Source organism: Saccopteryx leptura, chromosome 6 (genome assembly GCF_036850995.1).
Source record: "Saccopteryx leptura isolate mSacLep1 chromosome 6, mSacLep1_pri_phased_curated, whole genome shotgun sequence".
In the NCBI taxonomy this organism is placed as follows: Eukaryota; Metazoa; Chordata; class Mammalia; order Chiroptera; family Emballonuridae; genus Saccopteryx; species Saccopteryx leptura.
Genome location: NC_089508.1, coordinates 78617195 through 78639825, shown reverse-complemented (window position 1 = coordinate 78639825; position 22631 = coordinate 78617195). Strand labels below are relative to the sequence as shown.

Genomic DNA, 22631 nt, shown 5'->3' with positions numbered 1-22631 from the left:
CTGCTTGGGACTCTGTTGCCATCTGTTACAGATGACTGGATTCTGGAGAGTCCTTTTCTTGCCTCCTTTACTTCTCTTTAGCACATCAACCAACTGTCTCTTCTGGGAATTCTCCCCTTCACTGGCTTCCTGGTTCTCCTCCCTTTCTAATGGCTGGCACCTCATCTTCTTCATACTCTAAAGATAGGTATTTTTCATGGTTCTAGCCTTTCTCTCCCCTTTCCTTTTTTCTTCTCCTGTCTCATTGTACTTTTCAATGGTGGTTTTCACCTCCATGTGAATAATTCTCAGATATCGATTTCTAGTCATGACCTCTCTCCGAGCATTAATTCCTTGTTCAAGTTGCTAAGTTGAACATTCTATGTTTCCTACTAAATATCTCTGAAACACCTTAGATTCAACACATCTAAAATAGACATCATTGGCTCCCATTCTTCCTTTTGTATCCAGACCCAGGTCCTCTTTTTGATTATGGTACCATTTCTTTTCATGGTACCACCCTATTCCCTATCTCTGAGGTTCAAGATTTGAGTTTTCTTTTTCCTCTGACTTCTCCACTGCCCAGTCTTGGCAATTCTGTTTGCTTTGTCACTTTTGAATCCATCATTTCTTTTCTACTCCCACTATCTTCATGCTGATTTAGATTCTCATTCTCACCTGAACTATTTTAACAGCTTCCTGCCCGGGTTGTGTGTCTTAATATACATTATCGCCAAAATAGAGCTTTGATTATGTCCCTGGCTTGAAACCCTTCAATGGCTTCCCATGCCTACTCATAGCCCACTCCGTTTGGCGTTCCAGCCCTTCCTGGTCTGGTTGCAGTTTGCCTCTCCTGACTTACTATCCTATACAATCTTTGCTTTCCTCATTGCTCAACTGCTCAGTTATTTCCTTCTGCCAAACTTTTGGTCATGCAGTTTCTTCTACTGAGAATTTCTGCTGTCTCTGTGTCCACCTATCAAAATCATATCCCCACTTGACGGCCACATCCAAATACCATCTTACCCTCCAAGAAAGCTTTGTTGTTTTTCTTTCCTGATCCTGTTCAGAAATCATTTCTCTTCCTCTTCTTTGAGCACTCTGTATCTTTCTCATGACTCTTGTCACATAGTGGCTTGCTTTGTAGTATATCATTCATCTTCCTTGATGGATTTTGAGTGTAGAGGGTAGAGTATGTGTATTTTTTTATCTTAGGATTTCCCCATAGCCTCCCAGTGGCTCTCAAACATTTTGTAGAACAGCCTGCATTAAGAAATACATTATACATTGTGACCCAGTACACATACACACACATGTGCACACACACCCTGAAACAAAAGCTTCATGATAAATACCCTTAGAACATGCCATGAGATAGATATATATAGTGACAGAGACAGAGATAGGGAGAGATGAGAAGCATCAGTTCTTCGTTGCGGCTCCTTAATTGTTCATTGATTTCTTTCCCATATGTGTGTTGACTGGGGGCCTACAGCAGAGTGAGTGACCCCTTGCTCAATCCAGCGACCTTGGGCTCAAGCCAGCAACCATGGGGTCATGTCTATGATCCCACGCTCAAGCCAGCGACCCTGCGCTCAAGCTGGTGAGCCCGCGCTCAAGCCGGTGACTTTAGTGTTTCGAACCTGGGTCCTCTGTGTTCCAGTCTAACACTGTATTCACTGTACCACCACCTGGTCAGGCGAGATTTATTTTATTCTATTTGTTCATTACCCACTAAATTGATTTTAAGTCCCATTAATAGGCATGTTGGAAAATACTGTTTTTCTAGTATGAATGAGTAGTCTGTCGCCTCTAAGTCACCTGTTTTTTCTGTCTTCTTTAATTAGAGCCAGAATAGCACTTAAACAGTTGGCTTTATTCCTATTTTCTCTTTTGGGAATAGGCTATTATGAAGTTATCCTTTAATCTCATTATAGCGAGGGATGATTTTACTTTCCTTTTTTCTCTCAAGAGGATACAATACTGCCCTGTCTAGTACATGCTGGGAGTGATGGATATTCAAGCCCTCCTTCACAGTATACCTGTAGTAATTCTGTCCTTCTGCAGCCTTGTTTCCAGGGAAAGATGACACCCTTTTTCAGGCTGGTATAGGCTTTCCTCTTATCTCAGCACCCCACCTGCCAAAGCAAAGGCTGGGTCACAACTTAATTATTCTTCCTGTTTTTAGGCCGTGTTTTGGATGTGAGGAGATCGGTATAGAGTACAAAGTGAGTGCTCTTTTCTTAGGTCTGAGTTTTTACTTGTACATGAAGCGATGTTCCTAGATCTATTGGATATATAGTGGGGTGCTAGCTGCCTGTCGCAGTTGTCTCCCAAGTCACTGGTCATAATCTGTTACCTAAATTCGTATGTGTCTTTGGGCTATGTTTCATTGGCATTTGGATAATGTTGGTTCAGAATTGAAGTCCCCGTCAGAACTTTGGGCCTCATGCTAGACTTTGAATGAAGCTGTTTTCTTTTCAGTGACAATAGAATATTATTTTATTTATTTTTAAACCTTTATTTATTTATTTATTTATTGTATTTTTCTGAAGTTGGAAACAGGGAGGCAGTCAGACTCCTTCATGCGCCCGACCGGGATTTACCCGGCATGCCCACCGGGGGGCGATGCTCTGCCCATCTGGGGCGTTGCTCTGTTGCAACCAGAGCCACTCCATGGAGCCATCCCCAGAACCCGGGCCAACTTTGCTCCAATGGAGCCTTGACTGCGGGAGGGGAAGAGAGAGACAAAGAGGAAGGAGAGGGGGAGGGGGTGGAGAAGCAGATGGGCGCTTCTCCTGTGTGCCCTGGCCGGGAATCAAACCCAGGACTCCTGCATGCCAGGCCAATGCTCTACCACTGAGCCAACCGGCAAGGGCCATTTTTTATTTTTTAATTACAGTTGACATACAATGTTATGTTAGTTTCAGGTGTATATTCTAGTGATCAGATTATATAACTTACTGACCATCCCAATAAATCTCATACCCATCTGACACCGTACAGAATTATTAGATTATTACTAACTATAGTCCCTATGTGGTACTTTACATCCCCAGGACTGTTCTGTAACTACCAGTTTGTACTTCTTAATCCCTTCACCTTTTCCACCCATCCCTCCAGCCCCCTCCCATTTGGCAATTATCAAAATGTTGTATCTGTGAGTCTGTTTCTCTTCTGCTTTTTATTTTGTCTTTTAGATTCAATTGTTGATATGTATTTACTGCTATTTTATTGTTTCTATTTTAATCTTTATTTTTCTCCTTCTTCTTAAAGACCCTTTAACATTTCATGTAATACTGGTTTGGTGGTGATGAACTCCTTTAGCTTTAGCTTTTTCTTGTCTGGGAAGCTCATTATATATCGTTGGGTTCTAAATGATAGCTTTGCTGGGTAGAGTAATTTTGGTTGTAGGTCCTTACTTTTCGTTACTTTGAATATTTCTTGCCACTCCCTTCCAGCCTGCACAGTTTCTGCTGAGAAGTCAGCTGACAGTCTGTCTTATGGGAGCTCCCTTGTAGGTAACTGCCTTTCTGTTGAAGTTTTTAAGCTTCTTTTATTGTTTTTAACATTTTACATTTTAATTATGATGTGTCTTGGTGCAGGCATTTTTGGGTTCATCTGCTTTGGACTCTCTGCATTCCTGGACTTGTATTTCTATTTCCTTCACCAGGTTAGGAAAGTTTTCCATCATTATTTTTTTGAATAGGTTTTCAGTTTCTCGATCTCTCTCTTCTCCTTCCAGCACCTCCATGATCTGAATGTTGGTATGCTTGAACTAGTTCCAGAGGTTTCTTACTGTAGCCTCATTTTTTAAAATTTCTTTTTCTTTTTGCTGTTCTGATTGGGTGTTTTCTCTGTGTGTGTGTCTTTTTATTTATTTTGGTGAGAGGCAGGGTGGGGAGGGAGAAAGAGGGAGAGACAAGGACAGGAACATAGATCTGTTCCTGTATGTGCCCTGACCAGTGATCAAACCAGCAATCTCTGTGCTTTGGGAGGATGTTCCAACCAACCGAGCTATCTGGCCAAGGCTGAAGGGGTGTTTTTGCTTTCTTTCTTTTTTTTTTTTTTAAGATTTTATTTATTCATTATAGAAAGGGGGGGAGGAGCAGGAAGCATCAACTCCCATATGTGCCTTGACCAGGCAAGCCCAGGGTTTTGAACCAGCAACCTCAGCATTTCCAGGTTGATGCTTTATCCACTGCACCACCACAGGTCAGGCTTTTTTTTTTTTTTTTTTGAGAGAGAGAGAGAGAGAGAGAGAGAGAGGGAGAGAGAGATGAAAAACATCAACCTGAAGTTGCGTCACTTTTGTTGTTCATTGAGTGCTTCTCATACATGCCTTGACTGGGGTAGGGGCTCCAACAGAGCCAGTGACCCCTTGTTCAAGCCAGGGACCCTGGGTTCAAGCCAGTGACCTTGGGTTCAAGCCACCGACCATGGGATCATGTCGGTGATCCCACACTCAATCTGATGACCCCGCGCTCAAGCTGGCAAGCCTGCACTCAAGCCGATGAACTTGGGGTTTTGAACTTGGGTCCTCAGTGTTCCAGATCGACACTATATCCACTGTGCTACCACCAGTCAAGCTTTTTTGCTTCTTTATATTCCAAATTGCTGTTTTGATTCTCAGCCTTATCTATGCTACTCTTGATTTCCTGTAAGTTATTCTCCATTTCAGCTAGTGTCTCCTTCATTTCTGACTGGTTCTTTTTTATGGTTTCCATGTCTTTTTTTATGCTGTTGAAGTTTTGAGTTCATCTACTCTTCCCCTAAGCTCACTGAGCATCCTGTAACCAGTGTTTTGAGCTCTGCATCTAATAGATTGCTTGCGTTCACCCCACAGAGCAGGACTTACTTCAGCAGGGCTCTAGTGCCCACTAAGTCTGCCCCTTGAGTGTGTTGCTCATGGAGGTGGTTGGGTGGTGCTTTGACGTGGTCTAAAGCTGTCCACTGGGTGGGCTGGCTCTGGGGCCTCCCATGAGGTGCACAAGGTCAGCTCCCACCTTCGTTCTGCTCGGGGCAACTCAGCATGAGCTACAGAGCAATCTGCAGATGGTTGCTCCTTGTACTGAGCTTAGAGTTGCCCAGGAGAGCCCACTGAGAGCCAGCTGCCGCTTAATGAGAGATACGGGTCCCACTGAGGCCAGAAACTGCTTGTTTGAGAGATTTTTAGGAAATCTGAAGCATGAGCCAAGACAAATCATTTGTATGGAAAAGCCACTGGAAACAGCTTATGTGGGTCCACAAGATGGTGAGGGTGTCTCAGGGAATCACCAGGGCGGGGTGAACACTGATAGCCAGGTTGACTGAGACTCAGATATGGTGCCCGCCTGCTAGTTCCGTGGAGGAAGGGCTCAAAAGGAACAGTGGTCTCTGCCTGCCCTTCTGTCTGTAAGAAAGCTGCTTCTCCAGCCCTTGCTCTTACGCCAGACAATCCGTTTCCTCCCCATGTGTCCTTGGTACCTTTCAATCTGCTGCTGCAGCACTGGAACTCAGAGGCAGTGGGTCTGAGTAAGTCTGTGTATGGGCCCTTTAAGAGGAACTGCCTGGGACTCCTGCAGACCTCCATCTCACTCAGCCACAATTCCCTCTGGTTGTTACAGCCAGAAGTTATGGAGACTTCTCTTCTTGGCACCGGAACACTAAGCTGGGAACCCTGGTGGGGGCTGGGATCCCTTGCTCCTTGGGGGGACCTCCGCAGCCCAGATATCGTGATTTTATTCACCTTTTTCCACATCTCTGTCCCTCATATCAGTCTCTATGTGGCTTCTTTATATGCTAAGTTATCAGACTATGTTCAGCTAGATTTCAGGCAGTTCTGAATTATGGTTGTTTTGTAGTTTAGGTGTATTTTTGATGTGGTTGTGGGAGGATGTGAGTATTGCATTTACCTACACCATCATCTTAACTGGAAGTCAGTGAATTCAGCTATTTTCCCTTAGGGTCTCTTCCCTGTGCCAGTTTCCTCAAATGATGCTTGAGGCCAGAATCTCACAGTTGTGAGCTTGATGATATAGTATTCAAGAGGGGCTAGGTCAGTGGTCCCCATCCCCTGGGCCACAGACCGGTACCGGCCCATGGGCCATTTGGTACCGGTCCGCAGAGAAAGAATAAATAGCTTACATTATTTCCATTTTATTTATATTTAAGTCTGAACGATGTTTTATTTTTTAAAAATGACCAGGTTCCTTCTTTTACATCCATCTAAGACTCACTCTTGACGCTGTCTCGGTCACGTGATACATTTATCCATCCCACCCTAAAGGCTGGCTCGTGAAAATATTTTCTGACATTAAACCGGTCCGTGGCCCAAAAAAGGTTGGGGACCACTAGGCTAGGTGATTGATTCTCAAAGTGGGGTTTGAGGACCCCTGGTGTCCCAAAAACCCTTTTATGGGATCCATGAGATCCCCCTTTTGCATTTACATTTCCAGATCAGGCCATATTTTCTTTATATTCAACTGGAATAACATTACAACAGATTGAATGCAGATGCAGATATGAAAATCCAGCTGTTTTCTGTTGAACCAGATATTAAAGAGATTTGCAAAAATATCAAAAAAAAAAACAGTGCCACTCATTAATTTTTTTTATTTGGAAGGTTATTTTTATTAAAAGTGTTATGTTAGCATATAATGGGTATATTTTTAATGAATTAACAAATATATTTAAATATTTACATTATAAATTTTTGTTGTTATTAGGTGAGAGGAGAGATAGTGAGGCAGCGTCCTGCACATGCCCTAACTGGGATCCGCCTGGCAAACCCATCTGGGGCTGATGCTCGAGTACCGAGCTATTTTTAGCACCTGAGGCTGATATACTCAGACCAACCAAGCTGTCCTTAGTGCCCAAGGCCACGTTCGAACCAATTGAGCCACTGGCTGCAGGAGGGGAAGAGAGAGAGATGGGGGAGAGGAAGGGAGGAGAATCGAACCCAGGACATCTATATGCCAGGTCAACACTCTATCCACTGAGCCACTGGCCAGGGCTTATCATTTCTGTAGTAAATATTGATAAAAAATAATGTGTAAACAAGCTTTTTGGGGTCCTTGATAATTTCTAAGCGTGTACCAAAAGAAGAAACTAAAGCATGTAAGAGACCAAAACATGAAAATTGCTGGGCTAGGTCACACTATGGTAACACATCACCTCACAATCTCTCTCACTTAACAAGTAGTTATTTCTTGTTCATGCTTATATTTAGTGTGGGTCATCACAGGGCTTATGTTTGTCAAAGTTACTCATGGACCCAAACTGCTGCCATACTAAAAAGTCAGAAGAAGGGGTATACACTGTGGTTCTTGAAAGCTTCCACTGGGAGTGTCATGTCAGAGCATCATGAAAATGTGCAGCCTTTTAAGTACCTAAGCGAGAGACTTAAATAAAAACACATGTTCTTGAGCATTTTGTGCCCTTTCCTCGTGAATTGCTGGGTGAGTATCAGTGATAGGGCTTGAGGATAAGGAGAGAATTCAGGGATGTATATTATCGAAGGATGTTGCTCATGAGATACTAAGCTCTATACCCCATCCTGGACCATATCTTTTCTATTTTTAACATTTACTATGCAATATGTAAGACATATGATAAAGACATATGGAATATTAGAGTGAACAATTGTGTGCCCACTGTCAGCTTGTCCTCATATGGACGTTGTCTTTCTGTCACAACAGTTTTAGATACTGTGTGGAGAGCAACTCTCATGGCCTGAAATACCAGTGTTCCTGGGGTTTTCATGTCTTGTCTTTCGCTGTTTCTGAAGCCTCTGCCATGCATTCATTTATTCATCAAATATTTATCAAGTGCCCTTGTGTACCAGCATGATATAAATTATGTGCCATGGATTCATCAGTAAGGGATAGCTCCTTGCCCTCAAGGAGTTCATATTCTGGTGGAGAAGACAGACAATAATTAGGTTGACAGAGATATAATTAATGTCAGGTCACTGCCTGACTCTAAGTATAATGAAGAAAAATAAAACAGGGTAAGTTAATTATACAATGATGGCAGAAAAAGCTAGTATGGAGAGCCTTTTCTGAGGCAGAGACCTTTGAACAAAGACCTGAGAGAATTAGCTTTGTGAATAACTGGAAGGGGCATTTTAGTCCATGGAATAGCCTATGCGAAGAACCTTAGGCTAGAATCTGCTTGAGGTGCTTACTGCAGCCAGGATGGTGGGGGTGGCAAGTGAGAGGGATAGTGTAAGAAATGAGGTCAGGGAGGTAGCCAGTGGCCAGATGATTTAGGGCCTTGTGAACAAGGATAAAGTATTGGATTTGAACTTAAGGATAGGAAGGTTTTGAGCAGAGTAATGACATGTGTATGTTAAAATAATCACTGTGGCCTGTCATGTTGGAAAAAGACTGTCAGGGGCAAGGCCTGAAGTGGAGAGAACATGTAGGAGTTACAGCTGCAGACCAAGTGAGAGATAATAGTTGCTTAAACTCACTGTTGTGTTGGTAAATGTTTGCAGGCTCTCTGAGAGGAAAAAGGGACCCTGATATGTAGTGTTTGCTGATTTCCATGGTGTCCGTGCTCCCACTGTCGCTGAATGTGGAGGTGGGAAAAGAGTGCACGACCAGCTCTCACAGCCAGTGCAGGCTGGCTGCAGCACAGCACTGCTGGAACTTGGGTCCCTTTTAGTTTTTAGCGTGTTTGCAGGGAGGATCCAGGTTTGTCTCCATTTTCTAGGGTACATGGAAACAATATCGTGTTTTTGGAAAGAAAAGATATGCAAAAAGTTATGAGAAGAAGAGTCAGTTTATAAAGCCCATCGTGCTGGAGCTTTGTAAAATAAGCCTAGATCTTGGAGGCCTTGCAGGCTCTCTGACCTCTCAGATACTTTGAAAGTAGAGTTCAGCCCAAAACCTCCCTGCAAACAGGAAGCTGGTTTGAGTTAGAACATAAAATAAAAGCCAGCTGATGCCCCTGACTGTTTTTCCCCTCCTCTTCCCCCTCCACAGAGCCAAAGGAAACTGCCTTTCCCCCCTTGGATAGATAGTTTCTCAGAAAGCCAGAAAAAGCCAAAAACCACAAAACCTTTGCAAATAAGCCAAGTTTTGAGCCCTGGCAAACTGCTGACTGTGGGGTTTCCTAGCCCAGATGTCTGTGCTCTGCTGAGAATCCTGGGAGGATTCTCCTTTGGGATAGCCAGAGGCACAATGCCAGCATAGGGAGTGGTGCCCTGAGCTGAGTGTCCTCCACATTTCCCCAGGATTATTTTGTGCTTTCCTGCCAGTGCCCGGCCTGTCAGAAAGGTGACTGGGTGCCAGGGGCTCATTAAACTGAGACTATGTTAGAACACACTATCAAGAATGTATCACCCTTAAAAATAATGTATTGAGGGTCCATTTTTCCATCAGGAAGGACTTTGGTATTAAGGAGACTATAACTACTATGCCTTCCAGTGCTTGGATGAAACCTCAGATGTGTGGCCTGGCCAAGTGTCAGCGATTATGTTGTTGGAGTGATCAATGTGTAAGTTTGCTGTGGCTAAACCAAGAAAGAAGGTATATGGAGATTTCTACAGAAATTATGATTCCATGAAAGATTTTTTATTTTTTTAGTGAAAGAGACTCTGGACAGGAGAGAGATGAGAATCATCAACTTGTAGTTACATCACATTAGATGTTCATTGATTGCATCTCATTTGTGCCTTGACTGGGGGGGGGGGGGGGCTCCACCTGAGCCAATGACCCCTTGTTCAAGCCAGCTACCTTGGGCTTCAAGTCAGCAATCTTGGGGTTTTGAACCTGGGACTCTAGCATCCCAGGTTGATGCTCTGTCAACTGCATCACCACCAGTTAGGTCCATGAAAGATTTTGAGGAGATGAGCGAAGTTAGTATCTTTCAGAATGCAAAGTTATTTCCAAATGTAAAGAATTCTTTGGGTTGAGTCCCTGGAAGTTTGTCATTGACCTGTGTTTCTGAACTATGAAACATGAATATTTGAGCTAAGGAATAGTTTTTCCTGATAAACAACTAACAAAAACATGTATTGAATAGGCTAAAGTTAGTTTATCCCATACTAGTGTTAGTGCCTCAGACAGGCCCAAGGGTAACTGGTAAGTTTGATGCTTGCCAGGTGGTTATGGGTCGGCTTGGTACCCTAGAACTAATCTGCCTCTCTGTAAATAGACTAAGAATTTGGTCCATATCCCCAAGAAGCACAGAAGACTCTTGGGACCCTTCTGGAAAATAGGTTTTAATTATAATGTCTTTATTTTGGTCCTTGGCAGCCACAGGGCATTTCTTTACAAACTAATTTAAACTAAAATGGTCCTTGGAGATGGGAATTTAAACAGGCCCTCTAGGAGTACTTTGAATGCTCCAGCTGGGACAGTAAGAGAAAGAATGACCCTAAAGCTACTGTAATTGATTCTGGGCTTCCCCTCCCTAGAAACTGGCCTGGACTAGTAGTAGATCACTCTGCCACAGATATGAACACCCCTGAAGTGTTTCTGGTTCTCATCTCCCTCCTAGGGCCTCCGAGACTCTCTTATCAGAGTACAGTCTAGCGTGTTTACTTGGCCATTCAAATTCAGAAGGCCCTTTCTTTGAGCCAACGAAAACCAAGGATATCTCTGAGGAGACCCAGTGTAGGGAATCCAGACAGTACTAGAGAAAACTGGACCTGGAGTGACAGCAAGATATTTTGTAGCAGGGGTAAGATTTAGTGACAAGCAAGAGGTTATGGGCAGTCTGACTCTCACTTGACATCATGTGACTGAAAGACCAGTAAACTAATTTGAGGTTAGTCCACTGTGCACCCTGGAGACTGCAGATGTGTGGGGTAACAATAGTGATGATGGGAGTGATGGTGAATATCCTGTGTAGTCATGTCCTCTTAGAATATCTGAGCACTTTCCACGTTTCCCTTTCATCTCTATGGGAATTGTGGCTTAATAATAATAATTAGAATATTCTGAGCATTTGTGCTTTGCAAAACACACCATTAAGCTATGTTTCTGCCTCCTAGGCTCAAAGTCTATATGAACTGGCAGACATGTGGGTAGGGGTGGGGTCCTCTGATGGAGAAGAACATGATAGAATGCAAAGATCAAGGACACTGTTCGTCACTTAAATGATACCTAACATTTTTCTGGTTCTTGGTAAATCAGAGTGGCCTTTCTTTCATGCCTGCCAAGGCACAAAGATCAGTGACCTCCCTTGAATATCATCCACCCAAGAGTCAGTCTGGGGATCAAGGGCTTTATCTTCTTGTAATAGAGCCTTTCTGGATTGGGAGAGTGCTTTTTCTTTTCTGGCCAGGAGCAGAGTTTTAACCTCTTCATTTTCATTCCCATGGTACCAGAGGATTGAGCCCTGTTAAAAGCCAGTGATGCACACTGGCTTTTCCCCAGGTGAATAAGGGACCTGTGGCCAGAAAAGAACCTGGAAAAGTCAATAGCCCATTCTCCCGAAGCAGGGCCATCAGGAAAGTAGTCAGCACTACAGGATGATCCCAAGTACCTTCAGTACCTCTTTTCCAACCACTCTGTCCATAACATGTCACTTCTCTGTCTTGCTCTAATAGGTGACCTTGGAGAAGGTGCTTGGAATAACAGTGTCTGGAGGTAGAGGACTTGCTTGTGACCCCCGAACTGGTTTAGTTGCCTACCCAGCTGGGTAAGTACCTTGGAAGAGGTCTCATTGCATGTGAGTTTATAGCTATGATAAACCGGTTGAAGTGGCCAGGGGTTTTCTGGTATCTTCTGGGAGATATATCCAGGTTAATGTTTTGGTGTCATTTTTGTAAAGGAGATGCAGGGCCAGACAAAAGCGCTGGCTTTTGGCCACCATCCCCACCCACACATACAGATTGGCATTTTATATTACACACAGCTCCCAATACCATCTTTAATATCTACTTTATCATTTAAAAAAACATGTTTATTGACATGGAATTCATATAATGCATAATTTGGCCATTTAAAATTCACAATTCAGTGGTTTCTAGTATATCCACAGAATTGTGTAGCCATCACTACAGTCAGTTATAGAACATTTTCATCACCCTAAAAGAAATCCTGTACTCATTAGTAATCACTCTCCATTTCCCCCTAAGATCTCCAGCCTTGGGTAACAACTAATTTATATTCTATGTAGACTTGCCTGTTCTGGATATTTTATATAGATGGAGTCATATACTGTTTGTCTTTTTATGACTTGCTTTTATCATTTAGTGTAATGTTTTCATGATTCATACATGTTGTAGCAGGTATTAGTACTTAATTCCTTTTTATAGCCAAGTAACCTTACATCCGAGATAAGCATTTTCTTGCGTCATCAGTTGATCGCACTTGAGTATTGTTCCCACTTTTTGGCTGTTATGAAAAGCTGCTGTGAACATTTATCTGCTCTGATCACCTTGAGAAATGTCAGTGCCCTGGAAGGAAAGCAGGCTCTGGGCTGGTGTTCTGCTCTCCCTTGCTGCTGTCTCACTCCTCTGCTCTTGCAGATAGAAATCTCAGCCATCGTTTTGTTAAGGCTTTTGCAGAAGTGTTTCTTTTGGAGGCTCAGGGCCATGCCTGTTTCTTGTCTGTCAGCCTCTGTTCCGTGCTCCTGGGCACAGAGACACAAAAATGAGAAAGCTACTGCTCTCCCTCTCTTGCCTCTCAGCCTGGGAATGCCGAGTTTCCCCACCTGAGTTCGTGAGTTTGTGTAGGTTTTGTGCCAGATACATGATTTTCTTAGTTTTATCATCCCATCACAAAAGCTACCTTATCAAGAACTTAACTCTGCTGTGCAGTCTGTGAAGCATTTTACAGGAATTATTTAATACTCAAAGCAGCCATGTGAGGTTGGTACTGTTCTTGTTCTATATTTTAGAAACTAAAATTCAAAGAGCTTAAGCTGTTGGTGCAAGGTCACACAGCTAGTGTCTGTAGTGGGATTCCAACTCAAGTAGTCTGAGTGCAGAGCTCTTAATTTTAAAATGAGGGAAGATCAGACTTTCTGCTCATTTTTAAAAGTGACTTTTGCCTGACCAGGCAGTGGCACAGTGGATAGAGTGTCGATCTGGGATGCTGAGAACCCAGGTTCGGTACCCTGAGGTTGCCGGCTTGAGTGCAGGCTCTTTCGGCTTGGGCTCAGGCTCATCAGCTTGAGGCTGGTCACTGGCTTGAACCGAAAGGTCGCTGGCTTGAGCAAGGGGTCACTGGCTTGGCTGGAGCCCCCCACCCCCGTCAAGGCACATATAAGAAAGCAATCAATGAACAACTAAAGTGCCACAACTATGAGTTGATGCTTCTCATCTCTTTCTCTTCCTGTCTGTCCCTCTCTCTAAAAACAAACAAACAAACAAACAAATAAATAAATAAATAAATAAAGGTGACTTTCTCCCTAAGATGTCTACTTACATTTGAATGAGAAGAGCCCAATTTATGGGCATCTCAGTCTATGTTAGGGAGACTTCTGTCCTTGGGTTCTGGGGTCAGTGTCTTCTGAGTGGCCTTCTGGCATTTGATACCTGGTAGAGATGCTGTGGGAGCTGCACTGGCTTTGCCCTGCAGAAGCAAGTCCACGAATGACTTCTGTTGCTGGATACCCTGTGCAGCCTGCCTCAGGGGAATTCCTTTCATGCCTGCCACTGCCTGGGAAAGCTAGGTTCCTTGTTGGAGGTGGGGATGGGGCTGGGTAGGAACAGCCTGGGCTTCTGCTCAGTGCATGCTGAGCCCTGTGTCCTGCCTTTGAATCATGGAGCCCTGCCCGTTTCTTCCCCACACACCCCTGAACCTCAGGCCTGGCTCCTTTAAGGGCGAGTGTTTAAGGACAGGTCCTATCTGCTTCATGTGCCTTTCGGTCATTATCCTTCCAGGTGTTAAGTGGGAGATTCCCTGCTGTGACCTCAGGTAGATTTCCTCAGTGTGCTTGTCTTGGGCTGGCCCTGGATAGTGCCCAGATCTACTCCCTGACCTTTTGATTTCCTAGAACTTTAAGTTCTCTTTTTGCAACTGGCCCCTTTCTGGCTGTTCAGTTTTGCTCTGTGCTAGAGCTGCCTGATGTGCCTCTGGGGTACCTGGGGGCCACCAGAGTCTGTGTGAGCCAGGCAGCTCATTCCTTCCCTCCTTCTTTTCCTTTTCTTCCTATCTGGTGATCCTCACACCCCCACCCCACCCCCACTCTCCTGTTCCTACTGAGCATGTTGGTCTGGGAGCAGCTCAGGTATCCTAGAAACAAGAAAAGAAACAAAGCTCAGAACATTCTCTCAGAGGCCTAGAGGCAAATATCAAACCAAAACAAAGTTTTCTGAAAGGAAATGAAACAGCTCAGGGAGGGCAGGGTTGGACTCAGGCAGAAGTCTCTGGGCAGAGAACCTTCAGTTTTAGTGGCTCCGACATCTCTTCACCAGAGTTCTCCCTTTGCTGTGGTTCTCCCCACAGGAAGCCTACCCCTCACCTGTCACCTTTCAGCCCCTGCCCTAGGAGACCAGGCTGTTCCCCAGGTAGCCTCTTTGAAGGACTCAGTTTAGTTAACACTCAGAATTGACTTGGGCCCCTTTCCTGACTGGCTTGGTAGAGGGTTCAGGGGCTTTAGAGTCCAGCGCAGCCCCTATTGCTACTGTGGAGCCAGTCAGTGCTGAGAAAGGACTTCTCTTGGCCCCCAGTGCCAGGGCCTGGCTTGGGTGAATGCCATAGGCAGAAGAGCTACTGGAGTGGGAGGTGTCCTGGAAAGATGACTGTACCTATCTGGCAGCCAAGAGGAGACATTTTGGTTGCTTTAACTAGGGAGGAGGAGGGGAAACTCATTTCTCCTGAGAAGGCCCTTCATTTACTCAGCCCGTGTTGGAATTTATGCTGAAATCCCAGCTTCAAAGCACTGGACCAGGCGTGAAGCCACAGAATCTTCTCCTGAACTGTGTTCTAGTGACATCTGAACTGAAGGTGCACAGAGCTGCTTTCTTATTGTCTGTGGCAAGCCTTCTGTGGGCGTTGTGGAGAGACTGTGTGAACTTGAGAAATGAGGATGCTTGACTTGATGCCCTGAGGGATGTGAATCTGTGAATAAGACAGGCAGGGACACTACTTTTGTGGGGTTTACAATATGCATGTAAACAAAAAAATGAGCAATATCAGAGAGTGATAAATGTTCAAGAAAATAAAACTAGGTGATGGAAGAAACAACATGTGAAGTTTGACACTGAAGTGTTATAGGTAGAAAAAACCTCAAGTGTAAAGGTCCCAAGGAGAGAAGGCATCCATCCCCTCACTTTCCTGAGGAATGAAACAGTAGCCATGGTGGCTAGACCATAATGACTGAGAGTAAGGAGACTCAGACCTGCCACTTTGACCTGGATTGTAAGTCTTATACCTTACAGAGATTCAACTCTTGTCCTGGAAGAAAATATGTCTAACCTGATCAGGCGGTGGCGCAGTGGATAGAATGTCAGCCTGGGATACAGAGAACCCATGTTCAAAACCCCAAGGTCGCCTGACCAGGCGGTGGCGCAGTGGACAGAGTGTCGGACTGAGATGCGGAGGACCCAGGTTCGAGACTCCAAGGTCGCCAGCTTGACCACGGGCTCAAGAAAAAAGAAGCATACTGGTAGCTCTACACTGGTGGCCATGTTATTCACTGGATTATTACCAAGTCTTTTCTCATGCCTTAGTGCTGGGGGGCGGCAGGAATAGGGGTTCATAAAATGTCCCAGTGGGTCTCATGGCCTGGCTTAAGAGGGTTACTTATTTGGAAGGCTTTGGAGTTCCAGGTGTCTAAAGAGGACCACAACCAAGGATGCCCTAGGAAACATCCTAGGCTTATTATTTCATAGAATAGTTAAAGTTGTAAGATTTCCCCTTTTGGGGTAAATCTGGATAGACGGTCTATAACTGCACACCTGGATGAGGACCCTAATGAGTCACTGGTATCCAGCAAGTCCTAGATGGGATGCCATAGTTGGGTGCCTGCTGCAACAGCCGACTCCCTGGATACCCCTGCTGTCATCCTTATTCTTGGTACACCAGAGTGCCCTTCAAGAATATGGCTAGGGCCTGACCAGGCGGTGGTGCAGTGGATAGGTTCTCAACCTGTGGGTCGCGACCCCAGCGGGGGTCGAACGACCAAAACACAGGGGTCGCCTAAAGCCATCGGAAATTTCCCGTGTTTTGGTCGTTCGACCCCCGCCGGGGTCGTGACCCACAGGTTGAGAACCGCTGGGATAGAGCATCAGACTGGGATGCGGAGGACGGACCCAGGTTTGAGACCCCGAGGTCACCAGCTTGAGCACGGGTTCATCTGGTTTGAACAAAGCTCACCAGCTTGGACCCAAGGTCGCTGAAGGCCCATGGTCAAGGAACATATGAGAAAGCAGTCAATGAACAACTAAGGTGTCACAACGAAAAACTGATGATTAATGCTTCTCATCTCTCTCCATTCCTATCTATCCCTATCTATCCCTCTCTCTGTCTGTCTCTGTAAAAAAAAAAAACCCAAAAAAACCCCCAGTATGGCTAGGAGCACCATGCTGGTTACTTTGACCATGATCTTCAGTCTCACAACAATTCTTTGAGGTAGATGCTATATTTCTATTTTACCATTGAGGAAATTGAGGTTTAGAGAAGTTAAGGAATATGCCCAAGATCACACAGTATGTTACCAGACAAGTCTTTCTGACCACAGTTTTCTTGTTTCCATCATCACTCTGCCCTTGAGTATCAGTGTGTCCTAACAGCCTGAGATGGGGGATCACGGGCCTGCCCGAGGTCCCTAGTTCACAGGCCTGCTGCTCAGAAGGTTCGACAGCTGGGCTTTGAGCTCTCACAGCTACAGACTTAAAGATTTATTCACTTAGAAATATTTATTGAGCACCTATCCTCAAGGCCCTAGGGATGTAACAGTAAACAAAACAGACAAAAATACCACCTTCACAGAGCAGGCAATCTACTGATGAAGATAGATCCCCTCCATCCAAGAAAGTAAAGTATACTGTTATAAGTTGATGTGTGCTTTGAAAAAAGTATATATAAGCAAGAGTAGTGAAAGAATAGGAAACCGCGGGATATGGAGTTGTAATGTAAAATAGGACTAGAGCGTGACATTTGAGCAGGGTTTTAGAATCCTTTGGTGTTCTTCTGTGAGTCACTTGATTTTACCTGGTCTGAAATTCTAAAACACAATGTCTCTGCTCAAACCTTCTGTGTTTTGCTATCTTTATGTGCTGGTGCATTCATTGCTCATCCCACAGTTTGTTTCTGTGTTCTGAGAGATGGAGAGTGATAGGAGGCCGTTCATGTGGGAAAACTGGGTTCTTGGTGGTGGCAGCAGGCTTGGACCTGTCCAGGGGAGGGAGTTGTCGGGGGCTGGGTTTCCTGATTCCGAGAAGTTCCTGGTCCATGGGCCCAGCACCTGGTACTGGTGCTCCGTGACTTTCAGTCTGAAGCCCAAGGTACTGAGGCCTCACTGTCTTCCTGTGAGAGTGAGCAGTCTCCCTGCACCTGCACCTGCACCTGCACCTGCACCTGCACCATGGGGTTCTGAATTACAGGACTCAGCTGGTTGGGCCAGCCCAGCCTTGTTAAGGCAGGGGTCCCCACACTACAGCCTGCAGGCGGCCCCCAGAGGCCATTTATGCAGCCCCTGCCACACTTCCAGAAGAGGCACCTCTTTCGTTGGTGGTCACTGAGAGGTGGTCGGTGGAATGCATCCTGTGCTCCTAGAGTACTGTATGTGGCGGCACCGCAAAGCGCAGCGTCGCTCACGTACAGTACTACTTCCGGTGATGTGGGATGCACGCGTCACGGCTCCGGAAGTGTGTCATATCACTTGTTACTGCTAGCAGTGACAAATATGGAACCGAACATTGACCATCTCATTAGCCAAAAGCTGGCCCATAGTTCCCATTGAAATACTGGTCAGTTTGTTGGTTTAAATTTACTTGTTATTTTAAATATTTTATTTGTTCCCGGGTTTTTTTTACTTTAAAATAAGATATGTGCAGTGTGCATAGGGATTTGTTCATAGTTTTTTTAATAGTCCGGCCCTCCAACGGTCTGAGGGACAGTGAACTGGCCCCCTGTATAAAAAGCTTGGGGACCCCTGTGTTAAGGATTTTGGCCAGCACTGCAAGGGTCACGTGAAGATAACTGCTTGCTGTGCTGGGCTAGGTCAGGGACTTGGAGGCCAAGGGTCAAAGACTGATTATGCAAACTGAGCCCCACCCTCTTTTCCAGCTGACTGAGGCGGCTCTCACATCAGTGTTTTTGAGGTCTGTTCTCTTGAGAGGACCTCAACAAACTGGGCCCAGAGGGAACTTTGGATGTCTTTGCCAAGTTCTGCCCTCATTTCAACATCTGCATTATTGTCCCTGCAAATGTGACCATGGGTTGGTCTTTTTCTTCTTTTTCTGTATTGGAAGCATTCCAAATTTGAATAATTAGGAGTAAAAATTTCAGCTTAAGGGCCTACTTTGTTTTTCCCTCCTTTGCTTAACTCTTCAATGCCACACCTGAGAATGTTTTCAGGTTGTAGTGTGTTGGGGGGGGGGGGAGATGTTAGAAAAAGGAAGAGTGGTCTCATAGCCAGTTAGCTTTCTACCTATATATTTTTACACACACGCACACACATGTTGCTCGCCCTCCTCTTTCCACTATTGAGTTGCACTTAGGGGAAGGAAGAAACAGAAGATGTTGGGGTCCAGCAAGATTCAGAATTTGTGTGTACTTGCTTGGAAAGTGTTTTAAGCAGTATTATTACTGGAAAGAAGACCTGGCCCTTCAGGTCTGCCTAGGGCTGGCTGGTAGTGTGTGGGTTCTTGACTCAGGCAGGCAGGATTTCACAACATGAGTCCAGGTGATTTTGAGAGTAAGTTTATTAAAGCTGGGGACAGTTAAACGAGTAATGGCCTAGAAAAGCAGCAGCAACAGGAAAGAGTCTTGGCTGGGCTCCTTTAGCTCTCTAGAAACCTTATGGGAAAGAAATGAGTCTACACTAGGAAGTCAGAGAAAAGGGGACCTTGGAGACCGGTTCAAGAGGTTAGCCCTGGACAAGCTGCTGCCACTGCCTGTTGCCAGAAAGGGTTGGGCCATTCCATTTAATAAAGTCTCACAGTGGCGGACAAGCACACAGGCAGGGGAAACTGCCTCTCAGGCAAACAAACAGCAAAATAGCCCCTCACAGTGGCGGGCAGGAAATCCTCACATCTGCAATCCCCCTGAGCACAAGCACCTATAGCCTTATATAGGCCATGCACACTTGCCTTTGCCACGTGCTCACACTAATCAGGCAAAGTGCTTGCATATAGTAACCCCATGAGCAAGCCTAACACAACTGCCCCACATTCCACCCTTTCCTTTAAGGGTTGCTTGCTTCATAATCTACATGGCATCAAATAGAGATGACAGCAACAGCAAAAGTTACACAATAATTACAAAGGTGTTCTTCACAATGTCTCCCTGAGCACTTTGCCCAAGGTGCAAACTGGAGACCCAACTCCCCACCCCACGGTGCCAACAAGGCCACCCCTTGTAGGTTGGTGGGACCTGTACAGTCCTGGGCCATGTCCATTGAGAGCAAAAAGTGTCTTTGGTGCGTCTGCCCAACTGGGTGAGAGCAGCTTCCCGGTGCAGGAGGGTATCCACCAGAGCTGCCCCCCGCCCATCAGGGTCTCTCATACTGTCCAAAGGTGGCGTGCTCATCCAACAAGGGAGCCGGTGCCCACCTCTGGCTGCAGTCCATGATAGCCCGGCTATCTGTGCAAATCACCAAGGTAAAGGTCCGTTACAGGCAACTAGGTTCACAAAGGGCCTCAGGCCTCCCTCCTTATTCCTGCCATCATGGCAGCTCTGAAGACACTGCCCCAAGGAGGAGCACGTGGGAACAGTGGTCATCTTCTCCACCTCTGCTCCAGAGAGCATGATGCCATCCACCTCTATGCCCCACAATCACAGCAACCCTACCAGGGGAGGTACTCTTTGATGCTGGGTTTTTACCTTCTGGATGACCACTGGCCAGGCTCCAAGTGTGCTGACAGCAGCTTCAGCCCAACCCTCCTCATCCTGGGAAGAGGAGCTGGAAACGCTTGCTCCCACCGACTCAGAGCCACTCCGACAGCACGGCTCCATCTTTGGCTCCTGCCGCTGCCGGCTCTCAGCCTGAAGCTGAACCCACAGTTGTTCCTCTAACAACTGCTGCTGCCAACGTTCAGCTTCTAAGGTAGACTGCAACTCACAAACCTGTTCGGCCTCCTCCAACGCTCGCTCCAGTTCAAGCCATTGCTGCCGCTCAGTATGCAGCTCATTCTGGAGCTTTCGACCTTGCTCAGCTGCTTGCACAGAGCTCTTGGTTTCTTCTCATAGGATTGTAAAAATCGGCCAGCCCACGGTCCCCAAAAGGACAGCCATGGGGAGCCTTAACAACAACCAGCCCTCTACCCACCCCTCAAGGATGGTTGCGGCTCCATACCCATCTGCTCCAAATCCTGCCCACTAAGACAGATGTAATGCTGGTGGCCGCCGTCATAGCCAGGCGGATTCACATTGGATTTGGGCAGATGGTAGAAAAACTGCGGAGCCAGAAAGGGTTGGGCCATTCCATTTAATAAAGTCTCACAATGGTGGACAAGCACACAGGCAGGGGAAACCACCACTCAGGCAAACAAACAGCAAAGTGGCCACAGTGGAGAGCAGGCAACCTACCATCCACAATCCCCATCTTTCATCTCTCTCAAATGCAAGCACCCATGGCCTTACATAGGCTATGCACACGTGCCTCTGCCACGTGCTCACGCACTAATCAGGCAAAGTGCTTGCAACTAGTAACCCCATGAACAAGCCTAACCCAGCTGCCCCACACTCCCCTAGTTGCAGATTTCTCAGAGACCCTTAGAGTTTAGGAGATGAAGGCCTGTGGGGGAAGAGGAGGAGGAGGAAGGGAAAGGGACAGGTGTATTCCTGGGAGGGAGAGAGTGCATGGGGGGGGGGGGGGTCTTCATTTTGAGGGGTTTTAAAGACTGATAATTGAGGAGATATCTCAGTAGAATATTCAGCTTTTCAGGTGTGCTTTTGCAGGGTTGTCTTCTCTGCTGGTTTGGTCAGCACTAGGAGGTCCTTAGTCACTGCCCCTGGTCCTTGCATCGCCCACCTGATTTTGCTGCTTTTCTGGGCTTGGTGCTAAAATACAACTGAGGCCTAGATGTTACCTCTAAGGAAGTGAACTTCAGTATCTGGCTATAAATTGCTTGGCCAGTTTGTTCAGCTATCTGTCTCAGTTTCCCCATTCTACTTGTAAGGAAATTTATCTAGCTTATTACTATATTTTGCTGCAGTGTGATGCATTGCCCTTGAAGGTCATGATGCTGCTTTGGGATGATGGCTTTAAAGGAAAACTCAAAAGCTAATCATAGAACCCTCCTCACCTACTTGTTCTAGATTTGGAATGCTACTGGCTGAAATATGCATCAAGTCAGTTGAAGTTAGATCACTTCTCAACTGAAGCCTTCTGCCATAGTTTATCTGTAGCTAATCAGAAAGCGAAGTAACCTGTAACCACTTAGACTAGAAGCTATTGCTAGAGAGAGAGAGGAGCCTGCAGAGGACCTCCTCAACAGGTGAGCACAGACAGCAAGAAGGTTCAGCAAACATTGGGAAGATGAGCCCAAAAGCTTGCTAGGCTCTTACTGATGGTGGCAAGCCTGGGGGTGTATCATCATTTTTCACAGACTGAATAAAGTATTAAAATCTAAATATTTAAATCTATGAACTTTGAATTGTAACTGCTGTGATATTCACTGTGCCCTGGTCTGATTTCCAAAAATTCTATCAGTTAAATACTCTTTTCCCCCCAAAAGACAAAAAACCCTCTTCCTCAGAGTGCCCTAGTCTTCTGTCCTTCTCAGAGGCTCTTGCCCTCGGCACCCTGCCTCAGGTCACTGTGCTTCCTGTGTTTCAACTGCAGTGTTCTCTTCTTTGCCCCACTCACTCTCCCTGCTTCTCTTTGAGCACTGCTTCTGGGATTCTGACTCTGTTTCACTTGAGCTGAGTGGCCCTGAGCAGATTATCTCACTGCTCTGAACTCATTTCTCTATAAAGTGGGGCTAACTGTACCAGCACTCTAAGGTTGTTGTAAGGATTAGCTAAGACAAGACATCAGAGTTGCTTAGCAGTGTCCCTGCTACATAGAAAGTGCTTGATAAACGGGAATTCTTATTGGGCAGGGTGAAGGGCACAAGATGAGTTACTTAAGGAAGTGGATGCCTTCATATTTAGAGTTCATTGAAACTATTGCGTGATGCTTCTGAACTTAGCCAGGATATGTTACTTCTGTTATCTTTCCATTTCGGTGCTGCTCTCCCAGATGAAGGTAGTTTCTCCTTCAGTATTTCCCCATCCCTTCCTTGCTACCTTGCAAGCTTATCATCTCCTAAGCCGATGCAGATATTTTCTTAACCCAATCTTAACCTAAGTCTTCTTTTTTAGCTGTCTTCCCAGAACAAAAGATAAAGTCTCTTTAAGGTTTGTATCATCACTTAGACCTTAACAGAGTTCACCGGACAGTCCTGGGGCATCTGGTTTCCAGGGGCCCCTGCAGTGTCATTTCCATGTTCCAGGGGTAGTCTCATGGCTCCTACTATGTGTCAGAAAGCCTTTTCATCTTCACAGAAGTCCTATGAGCTAGATCCAGGTGTCTCCTTTTATATAGATAAGGAAACA

At 45.6% G+C, this 22631-nt stretch overlaps 1 protein-coding gene across 5 annotated transcripts in view; it reads left to right on the top strand.

Annotated features, from left to right (window-relative positions):
* MAPKBP1 (mitogen-activated protein kinase binding protein 1) overlaps nt 1–22631 on the top strand; it is a 67915-nt gene that overhangs the window by 24044 nt on the left and 21240 nt on the right. For all 5 annotated transcript variants that reach the window (XM_066387952.1, XM_066387953.1, XM_066387954.1 and 2 more), the window contains one exon: nt 11522–11613. In XM_066387952.1, coding sequence (XP_066244049.1) covers nt 11522–11613 — 92 coding nt within the window. The remainder of the gene's footprint in view (nt 1–11521; nt 11614–22631) is intronic.